The sequence below is a fragment of the Nicotiana tomentosiformis genome, chromosome 3, assembly GCF_000390325.3.
Source record: "Nicotiana tomentosiformis chromosome 3, ASM39032v3, whole genome shotgun sequence".
NCBI lineage: Eukaryota > Viridiplantae > Streptophyta > Magnoliopsida > Solanales > Solanaceae > Nicotiana > Nicotiana tomentosiformis.
In genome coordinates this window covers 141,973,927-141,986,423 of record NC_090814.1, presented here as the reverse complement: position 1 = coordinate 141,986,423, position 12,497 = coordinate 141,973,927, and the positions used below count along the sequence as shown (strand labels likewise).

Genomic DNA, 12,497 nt, shown 5'->3' with positions numbered 1-12,497 from the left:
AATATACTATATGTAAACTTATCAAAACATATTATTAAGATATAGTACTATATACCATAAAACAAGAAAGCTTAATCATTTTTACTAGCATATTCTGTACTTACACAAAATATGTCCCAATAGACCAGCTAGATATAAACCTTGGTGATATTACCTTATCTAAGTATTAGTTAATGCACACTGCATCTAGTAGTAGATTAAATAAATAATTTTTAAATTATTGGTTCATACATATGAAAAACAGTAATGACTATTGTAATCAATACATAGCATTTCGTGCAAATAAAAAGCCATAGAAACCAAATGACACATGGATATGACTAGTAATTTTGAACATAACTAAAAAGAATTAAAAATATCCAGCAAGCTAAGTCATCTCACTATTCTTGCAAAAGAGAAACCGTTCATATCTGGATTGGAAAGAAATTGACATACTCTTTTAGGAATGAGATAACACCTTATAGAAATATACAGCAGCACTTGTACGCATCTAGCCAAGTTATGAAAAATTTCTCTCTCACATTACCTTTTCAAAAGTCAGAATGGCGCATGATGGTCAAGCACATATTTTATAGGAAAACGTTCAGTTAAGGGAAACTTTACATAAGGTTCCTGCTTTCTGATAAACTAAGGAACCAAAGTTCCTCAAATGACTTTGCAAAAGTTGTAGTAGCTCCCCAATTTCATGTACTTCTTTTGATCTTTGGTTTAGTACGTAACTCTTGGCTGCATCATTATATACTTCTGATTCTTATAATAAGATCTATATAACCAGAATATGAGATGAAAGAGATCAGACCAAACTTACAACAAATATTAGAAACTCGTCAACAAAATAAAATAAGTAAAACATGGAGTAGTAATTAGTTTGCATTTAAGTATTTTCCTTTATAAAGTAAAGCACTTAAGAATATGAATGGATTTGTAAGAAGAAAAAACTTAGCATTGAAAACTTTCGTAACAAATAAAGAACATATGAGAAAAACGAATAAGAAAATGAATTAATTAAAAAGGATTAGAAAACATATCTTAGCATTAGCATTATATGCCTTATCACAGTGTACTAGTCTCCTCAACCTTATTGTTACTTCAGTTATGTTTGATACCATTCTTTGAAATTGCTAAATGAGAAAGAAAAGCTTATCTCTTCAAGAGGAATATTAGGTATGGCATGATCATGCCTTTTATGATGTAGGACAACTTTATAGATGTAAGTAACTCAATTGATTAGGGTATCGTGCTGATAACTGTTATGAAATAAAAGCAATTTAGTAAAACATGAACAAGAAATAGAAATAGAGAAAAGGAAAAGATTTTCTTCTTCAATTGTGTATATTTTTCTATCTATTACAAGGCATTTATATAGGCATGAAAAGTGAAGGAAAATATGTCATTAAGCATTTAAGATAGAGATCATGAAGGAAGATAACGGAGGAAGAGTAGGCATCCACCATAATTTAATTTTCTTATAACAACGCTCAATTAAGTTTTCATCTATATATCCCTATGGTCAACAGTGGAATAGTCCAATAATTAGTCAGATTCTCTTGAACAGTAGACCCTATATTCCGCACGCTGAGAGACTACAATACATTCCTTGTGAATGGAATTAAGAGAAATTATCCAACCAGAAAAACTTGACAAATACTCAAGGTTTCATCTTAAGAGACCAAGTACATGTACTACTTCTTGACACGTCTAATGATGGAACGCATGATCTGAAAACACCAAATGATCTTCCAGTTAATCATAGTTTCTCAGGAAAAAGAACACAAATGAGAAAGAGATGGAAAGAAATCCACCTTGGGGAAACTACTCTGCACGTTTCTGCTGAAAAGATGTACATAGAAAAGTTATCTCCACTCCTTATGTGAAGGATAACAGCAACTGGTAAAACAAGCTTAAGAATCTGTGAAACTAAAACTAAAAGCTCTAAAGCAGAGCTCCAAACTATCAGCAAGACTACCTAAAGATGAGCTACCTTTCAAGTAACTCTAAAAAGAAAAATACAAAATGATATAAATAAATATACAGGACGCCGCTTGACTTAACAGAGAGCACCCTATTGGTGTTGCAGTTGATCAACTAAAATTCTATTGATGAACGGTGACATAGCAGCTAACAATGCCTTTGGACACTCCTCATGCGGAAGATGACCACACCCCGATATTGCAACCAGTCTCTGTAAGTTAAATAGATTTTACAAGTTAATAGCCTGAGCATCTTAAAAAATTATGCTTTTATCTGAAGCAAGTTCACAAAATGTCGTTTCAATTTCATCCCCAGGAGGTATTAGTATCTTATTCGCTATACACATTCATTATGTGCATACAAGTCTACACCCAACGACACAGGATTTTCAACAAAATAAAGACATCATGCAACAATTAGCAGCCAGAAAAGAAAATTAATACTACGCAGTGATCTATATGTGCTTTCGTGCTGGGAGCTGAATTCTCTATTCTTGGGACATGATGGACTTTTTCAGTTTAACTTTTCTCTTTCTAAATCAATGTTCAGGAATTGTAGTGGCTAAATGGTAGCGGTAGTCCCATTTCTTCATTAGTTTCTTGTTGAATCAGATCCATTCAATTTAGTCACAAACACAGGAACTTCTAAAAATTTCTCTGTAAGAGGTATATTACAGATCGGTTCCCATGGGAGTAAAATCATACATGAGGCAAGAATAATCATACTAGGTGGTGTTTGGTTTTGATATGTTCCGGACTGTGTAAAGAAAACAACTAAGTTATTAACTAAGGGCATAATCACTTGCACTGATCTAGATCAAGTAATTCAGCTTCTATTATGAAAACCAATCCATATGACACAGAGTTAGATAATGACATACAATAGACTACAGCTGCAGAGATAGATATAGAGAACGCGATAACTCACAGAATTCACAAGTTTTGAAGCCATAGCTTGAACAGACTTTAAAGGTACAAGTGCATCTTCAGCTCCCCCAATCACCAAAACTGGCAAGCTTTCAACTGCTTTCAGCAGTGCTGCGGCTTTTTCTAGGGAGAGGACTGTCTCATATGACTGCTTCCCTATCTCATGGAGTGCTTCATCCCAACCTTCCACACATAACGGTGCCTGATTATATACACAAGCAGAAAGGCTTAAGATTGGAATCTGATATATATAAAGAATGTAAATATGTCGAAAGAAGGGACCTGAAAATTTCGCAAAAGAAGAAAACAGGGAAACTGATAAAGCCCATAATATCTAATCCAATTGTAGGCGTCTTGTAACTTATGAAGAAAACTATAGGCATCTTACATGCCCAGAAGTGGCAAGAACTGTTTAGGGAGCAGTCTTCTAAAACTTTTCCACAATGGTTTCAGTTCATTCATAGCACAAGTTGAACCCTCATAAACACTAGCTTTTCTGTGATATGAACCTATTAAGTTTTTCTTTCACATAAATAAACATGTACTGGAACCTCTCCAAACAGGTACTTCTACAGTTAATCAATCTTTTCTTTGATAATTTTTCATCCCCGGGTACATATTAAATGATCCAGTTCATTATATGTATTCATGCTAAAAGGAGCTTCTACAAGGTGTGATTATCTTCATTTTGCGTCTTATACTTGTGGCGATCCAAGGCACATTACAAGATTTTGCCCTCGGGCACCGGGCAGCTCACAACAATAGGGTTCTCGTACCATGGTCCAGACATCGGTTGCTTCACCGCCCATTCAGCCAGCTAGAGGTAGGGGTCAGGTAGCTAGAGGTGGAGGTCAGGCCATTAGAGGTGGAGTCCAGCCAGTTAGAGGCCGTCCCAGAGATATAGCTCCGAGTGGTGGGGCCCAACCCCGATTTTATGCTTTTCCAGCTAGGCGTGAGGCCGTGTCATCCGATGCCATGATCACAGGTATTGTTCCAGTTTGCCATAGAGATGTTTCAGTTCTATTTGATCCAGGATCTACTTATTTCTATGTGTCTTCCTATTGTGCTTCATATCTAGTTGTGCCTCGTGATTCACTGAGTGCTTCTATGTGTTTTTTTTCTTCCTAACTTCCACTCAAAAATTAATTATCATAAGTAGCACACTCAAAAGTCTACATTGAGGAGGACTATGGTATCATCCGTCCCAGAATACAGAAAAGCAGAACAAAATTTGCTTGAATTTGTAGACAGCAAAATTAGATGTTTATTGACAATTAAACAAAAAAAGTCTTTAGCACAATCAGCATTTCAATCACAAGCAAGCATACCTTGTATAAGCTCAAAACGTCAGTTGTCAACTTGGTTGAATCATACCATGCTCGTCTATTAACAACTTGAGTAATTTCCGCTCGCAAAAGAGGACGCACCAAGTGCTTTTTTCCGAGCGAAGTGCGTAATAATATTCTTGCTAAGGCAGGAACCAGTTCTCTTGACAGGCTAACACCCAATAATACAATTCCCTTGATCTTAACCTAATATAGAAGACAAAAGTAGTTAAACAGTCAAAGCATGAACAACTATGCAATAAATTGGAGTGCATAGGTTTAAAACTGAGGGTACACAAGATTCCACATCATCCTTTTCAACGAGGACACTAAATGTATGTTTGTAAGAAAAGATGTGGGCTACTGACATCTTTTCTCAAATTTGAATTGCAATTTTACCAGGTTTACAATTCATCCAAAGACGATAAGACTTATGCTAACTATACTTGTTAAAGCACACACCGTTATCACTCACATTAATAAAATTTGTGGATGACTGCATTCTTTGTGCAGCCTTTAGTGCAAGCAATCCACCATCGTCATGGCCAACAAGTACCACTGAAGTGAAACCCATCTCTGAGCAAAAAGACAGAAGCAGGTCAACCTGAAAAGTGAAAAATTAACTGTCAAAGAGAAAAGCGAAGAAATTTAAAAGGAAAACAACATCCCCGGTTGTCATCATTACTAGTATCTGTTTGAATGAAGGACAAATATATCCCAACAATCAGACTCTCCAAGACTAATTGAAAAGGATCTTTTCAGATGCCATCTCTTTTCAAAGTCAAAGAAACTCCCTACATGTATACAATACATCATATGCATACACATATATACATAATATCCTAGAAATCAGAGCCTTGAATACTCTGTTAGTCTGTATAACATTTGTGCTAAAGTTTACAGACTCACTTTTCTGGTACTGCACTTAAATTGATAACTCGCTGTTTATTTTCAATTCATTACTGTCACCTCTCTTGTTTGGTTTCGTGCTGAATTTAACTAAATGGTAATTGAAACATACGATTGAAAAGTGGGATATTACCTGAGCATCAAGTGTATAAGGATTAGGCAATTGATTCTCCTCCCAGTCTGGTCGGAAAGGCCTAGATGTCAATCCCCATCCTGGCCTGTCAAAAGCAGTGACTGCACAACCTACCTGCTGAGCTAGTACTCCCATCACATTTCTCCAAGAGAAGACACCGCCGCCAAAACCATGCACCAGAACAATTCCAAACTGATCATTACCTTCCAGATCTGGTATAGACAGAGGAGACCCCGACCCATGAACTGCATCTCCATCACCGACTTCATCAAGGTTGAGATTAGACATTTCTTCAGACAGGATGGAGGGGGTTTGAAAACCATTTAATAAAGGTGTGGATAGACAGTTCGCAAGAAATTGACTACTGTAGTTCCTCCGGATACAATAATCCGAATTTGATAAAAGATTTAATGGCCTGTCAACACGGGGTGTGGAGGACAAGGAACGGCAAGGTGATCCAGGCAACCTAAGTTTGTAATGAAGAGTAACCCCTAAGCAAGAGAAGAATAAGCTGTCAACATCAGCAAGCAGTTTGGCAGGAATTTCTCCTTCCTCACGAGCAGAGACAGCAAGTTTCCTCCTCATTTCACTATCACATTTTGATGCTTTCCCAGCGGAAGGAGTTGGAGACCGTGGAACCTTATGGTATGCAGAGAAGACAACTTTACAAGGAAGCACCTGTTATTTCAGATAAAAGAGCTGTTACAAACTTATAGGTTCCACTAAATTGCATCTTCTGAAGAGCAATGAGAAATCAAGAAAACCCAACAGCACCGATTACCTTCACAATTTAACATTATCATTGATAAATCACAAGAATTGCACTTAGACAGATAAACTTAGTCAGAAGTCAATCTATAAAAAAAAAAAGCTTGTTTATGTCAAAATATGCAATGAACCATTGGCACCGTGTTATCAATGAATTCAGGGGTGGAGCTAGGTAGGAATAAGGGGTTTCAATTGAATCCCCTCCATCAAAAAGTTATATTGCGTAAATAGAGAAAAGCGAGTTTTTTTTATTTGTTATATATGAACTGTTGAATCCCTCAATATAAGAAAAAATTCTAGTCTAGTGGCAAAGATGGCTTCAAAAATTTATTTTGGTGACAGTTTCAAATCCGAAGTGCGACATTTTAATGTCTTTTGTAATCCCCTCGTATAAATATCTGGCTCCGCCAGTGAATGAATTAAATGTATCCAAGATATTAAGGAAACCAGAAGGGGAAAAACATAACAACTTACAGCTTCGGGGTCAACTCGGTGAAACAAGAGCTTCCTCCTAGCTCGACAGCTTGTTCTATAGGCAACAACAGTATGTCCAATAGCAAACACTACAGATGATAGAAACAACACATGCATCCCCCATGACTTTTTCAAATGAAGCTTTTGCTTTGAGATAGCAGATGAAGCTTCAGCTTCAGCCTCGAGGTATGAATTGACAGAGAAAACACAAGCCTTTACGGAAAGAAGAACAATGGATATAAATGAACAGAATGTAACAGTCCCGAGATATGGTCCATGTGAGAGACCAGGTCCATCACACAGAGAATAAACACCTATCATCACAGAACAATAACAAGTTAGAACGAATTCCAATTTGAATCTCAACATCAAGACATTTGGAACTAATACTTAAAGACAGTAAAGAAAAATATTCCATCAATTGCTTATTATCAGTTTCGGCGCTTCTATTCAATTGCTGCTTATTTTATATAATCAGTTTCTTTCAGCAATTAAGTATCAACTACTTGCGCTCAGCTAACTCGGGCGGGCTCAAAAATTGAAAGGGAAGTAGTAACTAAGCACGTACATGTGATGATAAGAGATCTCAGAATGGAAACGAGAGGAATATCGGTCAAGGAAGATTTGAAGGCATATCGTTGCAAATGCTCCTTGAAACTGTAACACCTTACGCACGTGAAGCTTGAAATCAATATGCTCGGTACCAGTACATCCCCTAGTATCACCATCACCGGCGCCGATAGCATCAACAGCGACGCTAACATCGCCGCCATGAAATATATAGTCCTCAAACATCTCCTTACTTTCTCCAGCACCTTCCCCATTGAGGCCATCCGTAATTCCAATTACCAATGCTAATTACAAAACAAGTTCAGGTCCGATTTGGTGAATAATAGATTGTAGAGGAAATGAAAGTGTAGAGAATAAAACCGGAGGAGACGGCGTCTCAAGGGCCATCTCACGGCGGCGAATAAAGCCGTTTTCCGGCTAGGTTTTCAGTTAATGGAAGGTTAAGGAAAATGCAGTTTACTTTGCTTTCTATAAGAGCAGAATAATTTAAAAAGAGGCCGAGGCGGACTGGAGTTGTCGCCGGAGTTTTTGTGCTCTCTCACTCTCTTTCTTTTTTTCCTTTTGTCGAGTTTTATTTCTTTCTTATTTCCCCTTTACCCCCTTTTATTTAAGGGAAATGAAATAACGACATGCTTTATTTGTATCGGTTGCTTGTATTTTTCTTTTCTTTTACACCATTAACAGGGAAATTAGACAAATCTAATTAGACAATGGCAACCAAATGTCAAGGAATGTTAGAATTATTTGGGCAAAGATCGGGATAGAAACTATTTATATTCGGTAACCACAAAAATATATAAAATTCGTATATGTTTTTATTGTGTAACATACATAAGTATATATATAAAAAAAACATACAAAAAAATTATATATTTTTTACTTTTATTCTAAGAGCGTTTGTATAATATTATTTTTCTATTTTTTTTAATGGCGATTCAATCAGCTCGATGTGCACCTTTCTATCAATTTTTTTTTTATCTATAAACTACATATATAAAGTTAGTTTTGTTTGTGGCATCTCCATTATTGAAGGATTATACATTTACTTATATGGACTTCTTTGTTATTATTATACGCTTTTAATAATGGGGGAGCTTGTGGATAACGAAAGTAAGGAAGATGGAAGATAAAAAAAAGTTTATCTTAATTTAAAAAATCTTTTCATTGACAATGCTAGGTTGGAAAAACAAAAAATTAAAGAAAAAGTTGGCAGTGCTGGAATTCGTTAAAAGTGGGCCATTTACCTACCTGGCAGCTTTTTTCTATACACTGGCGTTGCCATTATCTCTCGTACTCGTATCTTTTGTGCATCCCAAAGATTGTGATTTGTGCGTGCATATTTTTTCCTTCACATCCTCCCCTTTTTTACTTTCTTCTTTCTTCGACCAGAATTTTTGAATTTTCTAGCAATTTAGTACTATGCATTTAATATCATGAATCGTGAAAAACATAAAAGAGGAACGTATCTTCGAGTGAAAATTGCTTGCATACTGTATAGTCGTATACCTACAACCGAGTAGAATTTTAACTTTAACATGATTCTGTCTAAATAAAAACAATAAAATAAAATACTAGAATGAGAAATAATAAAGATTGTACTATGTTACTCTCTCCGTTCTAATTTACGTGAACTTGTTTGACTGTACACGAAGTTTAAGAAAAAATGAAGACTTCTGAAATTTGTAATCCTAAACAAATCAAAAAGGCCCCAGAGTATTTGTGTGGTTATAAAAGTTTCTCATTAAGGATAGAATTGTAAGTTTAAGTAAAATTGTTTCTAAATTTAGAAAGGAATATTCTTTTTTTAACGAACAAAAAAGAAAATAGATTCACTAAAATCGAGAGATTACTATTTTTAGGGACAAAAAGAGAGCAAGAAAAGGATCGGCAACGTAACCCACTCCAAACACATATTGGAGTGTAACGTTTTGGTAATTAATTGGATGATCATAACATCCTACACGTTCCCACTGTATATCTGAAACTAAAAAGGGAAACGGTAAGGTGGCTTATACCATCCATAATCCAGAAAGGGAATTAAAACCTCTAAGATTTCAATATTGTTCTGTTTAGTTACAAATTTTTAGTAAGGGTTGAAAATGAAAGAAAAAAGAAAGAGAAGAAAAGTAAAAAATCGTATCAGCTACAATAGAGAAACGACAAAAGGGACACAGAAGCAATCCGTTCCTTACAACGAAATTCTAGCTGTTAAAGACCAAGCATCTTGTTAGGTGATGCATTTAATTATAATTAAAACATTAAGTCAAACTTCTTTTAGTATGTTAAAGTGTTTTTGTCTTTTATGAGTTTGAATTACGATATATTAGATGTTTCAATAACTTTGGAAGAGACACCAGTTGTTTGAGAACGATTAATACAAAAATGTTTGTTAGTGGGCAGAAACTATATCCTATGGTTTTCTAAAAGCGAAAATAGAGGATAAAATAGACTGCCTAGTTACGTGGGGCTTGGCATTTGCCATTCTCGCCTGGATAACATAACCAACGGTCTTTAGACTTTAGTTGGAAGAGGATAGAGGGAGTAGTAATAGAAAAATAGTTTATCTACAGTTATGTATGTAGATCAATTAGATTATATTTTGAAAGTAATAAATTGAGATATTGTAATGATTTGATCGATCGTTTTGAGCCCTAACGCATCGTTCGGCAATTTGAGGCCATGAATAGTTTCACTTCAGGTATTATGACTTGTACATGTGGTCGAAATTGAATTTTGGAAAGTCCAGAGTTGATTTAGAAAGAAAATTCTCATTTCGGAAGCTCTAAGTTGGAAGAATTTACTAAGATCTGATTTCGAGTAAACAACCTCAAAATCGGGATTTTAAGGTTCCAACAAATTCGTATGATGATTTTAGACTTGGGCGTACGTCCGGATCGGTTTTTGGATGACCCGGGAGCATTTCGGACGCCTATTGTGGAAAGTTGATATTTTGGAAGGATTTCATAAATTTGGGTTGAAATGCATTTCAATGTTATCGATATCCGTTTAGGATTTCGAGTCTGGAAATAGCCTCGTATGGTAATTCTGGACTTAGGGGCACGTTCAGAAGTGGTTTTGGAAGTCTGTAGGTCGCTTCGGGGTCATTTGGCGAAAAGAGAAATTTGAAGTTTTTGGAAAGTTTAATCGAGGGTGGACTTTTTGATATTGGGTTTGGATTCCGGTTCCAGAAGTTGGAGTAGGTCCGTAATATCATTTAAGACTTGCACGCAAACTTTGGCGTCATTCCGAGTTGATTTGATAGGAATCAGACGCACTGGAATATTTTCAGAAGTTTTTGAGTTCATGAGTTAATCCATGCGTTTTGGCGTCCGATTCGTGGGTTTTGATGTTATTTCAGTGTTTCGATCGCTCGAGAGAGTTCATATGATGTTGTTAGACTTGTGTGTGTGTTTGGTGTGGAATCCCGAGGGCTCGGGTAAGTTTCGGACGTTCGGGAGGATGAGAAAAACTTCAGTTTTTCTGGTGTTTCTTGGCAAATGTTGCAAGTCTCGCAAATATGAGAAATGTTCGCATTCGTGAAGAAGCCTGATCTAGGCATAACTCGCATTTGCGAGAAATCATTTGCATTTGTGACCTTTACAGGGTTGGCATTTGCGAGTCCTTGGTTGCATTTGTGACTTTGGCAGTGGGAGCCCAGTTCGCATTTTGCGACCTTCGCATTTGCGAATCAGGTGTCGCAAATGCAACATCTCAGACTTGTGCACAACTTTATTAAATGTGGGACTTAGGCCATTTAGCTCATTTCTTTCATCTCTTGGGCGATTTTTGGAAGTCTTGAAAAAGAGGTTTTACCTAACACTTAGAGGTAAGTAATTTCTACACAACATGAGTTAAATACATAAATTAAGGGTAGATTAACGTGTAAAAATTGGTGAAATCAAGGGTTTAGATGAAAAAACCTAGAGTTTTGATAAAAATGGGATTAACCAACGAAAATGATTATGGAATTAGATAAGAATCATATATTTGAGTCATGAGGTAATGGGTAACAATTTTCTTCAAAAAATTTCGAAATTCGGGCACGTGGACCCGGAGGTGAATTTTAGGAATTCTTCAATTTGGGTTGGAAAATCACTTTAATAGTTGGGATATGAACTCTTAAGCATGTAATGACTATTTTATATAATATTTGACTAGTTTCGGGTCGTTTGGCACCGAGTTGAGGATTTAAAGCACAATTTTGGACGAGAAAGTAAGCTTTGAGACGAGGTAAGTCTCATATCTAACTCTGTGAGGGCGAAACTACTCCTAGGTAATATATTTAATATGTGAAACTTGTTGTGGGGACTACGTACGCACGAGGTGACAAGAATCTGTACGTAGTTAGAATTATGTTATTGTCCGGGTAGATTTAGGTTCACACCATGCTATACTTGCACTAAAGTGATTATCTTTGCTCGTTTAATTCTTGTATCTCACATTATGACTTGAGACTAGACATGTGTACAGTGATAGACTCGTTATTGTAGAGACTTCACGAGTTTCGTGATTAGTCACGAAACAATTGTACTCCTCTTACGAAATTATGTCCGCGATATATATATATATATATATATATATATATATATATATATATGTATGTTTCATTGAAAGTCTTTTCGTTAAAGAAACTATAACTCACACGTTTATTCGTGAGTGGGGTCAAAGACCCGTTAAAGCTTCTTACTCTAATGGGATCAGGTCGTTCGCCTCGGCAGGATTTATGTACCACACTCTCATGGGAGCGGGTCGTTCACCTCGACAGGTTAATAGATACATTTATGGTTAGTGCAGTTTGACCCTCAGCAGTGCACATATTATGTTGGGATCGGGTCGTACGCCTCGGTATTTCTATAAAATATCCTCATAAAATCGTGCGTAACATTTGGCAAGAAGGCAGTGTATCTGTGAGTTCTTCCTGTTTTGAAGTATAACGACCCGTTTTGGTGAGGTCCAATATATATTTATATATATGCTCCGGTTGAGAAGGAAATGTGCTAATTTAGAGCTTGAGCCTACTGTAAAGAGGAGAATTTTACCACGTATTTATACTTGTTTATTTTATTTATTTACTTTGCCTCATATTTGTTCACCTCTTTATTGTATATGATATTATTGGACCACTAGTTAGTGTCGATGCCAACCCCTCGTCACTACTTTTTCGGGGTTAAGCTAGATACTTACTGGGTACATGTTGATTTAGGTACTCATATTACACTTGCTGCACATTTTTGTGCAAGTACTTTTATGTCTAGTGGTCCTTTGGCCACGGAGGCGCGCATGATGCGGGGACTTACCGTGAGCTGCATTTCATGTTACGATCTGCAGCCAACAGAGTCTCCTGCAGAGTTATTTGTATTTATCATGTCTAATTTGTATTCCGGACAGATGTTGAATTTTATTTTACTTCCTAGTTGATGC

The 12,497-nt window shown here is 36.3% G+C and overlaps 1 protein-coding gene across 1 annotated transcript; it reads right to left on the bottom strand.

Annotated features, from left to right (window-relative positions):
- Positions 1 to 1,803: 1,803 nt before the first annotated feature.
- On the bottom strand, positions 1,804 to 7,649 carry LOC104093123 (uncharacterized). Its single transcript, XM_009598833.4, has 7 exons — positions 7,075 to 7,649; positions 6,507 to 6,820; positions 5,265 to 5,942; positions 4,698 to 4,826; positions 4,226 to 4,429; positions 2,899 to 3,099; positions 1,804 to 2,182 (listed from the first exon to the last, which is right to left on the bottom strand). Exons 1-7 carry the CDS (start codon positions 7,337 to 7,339, stop codon positions 2,063 to 2,065), a joined length of 1,911 nt encoding a protein of 636 aa, XP_009597128.1. The 5' UTR covers positions 7,340 to 7,649; the 3' UTR covers positions 1,804 to 2,062.
- Positions 7,650 to 12,497: the final 4,848 nt, after the last annotated feature.

Excerpts from the sequence above, each read along its gene's own strand:
- LOC104093123 (XM_009598833.4), bottom strand. The coding sequence starts at position 7,339 with ATGGCCTCAATGGGGAAGGTGCTGGAGAAAGTAAGGAGATGTTTGAGG. Across the intron at positions 5,943-6,506 it reads ACCGAGTTGACCCCGAAGCT|GTGCTTCCTTGTAAAGTTGT; the intron begins GTAAGTTGTTAT and ends CTGAAATAACAG. Across the intron at positions 4,430-4,697 it reads CATCCACAAATTTTATTAAT|GTTAAGATCAAGGGAATTGT; the intron begins GTGAGTGATAAC and ends CTTCTATATTAG.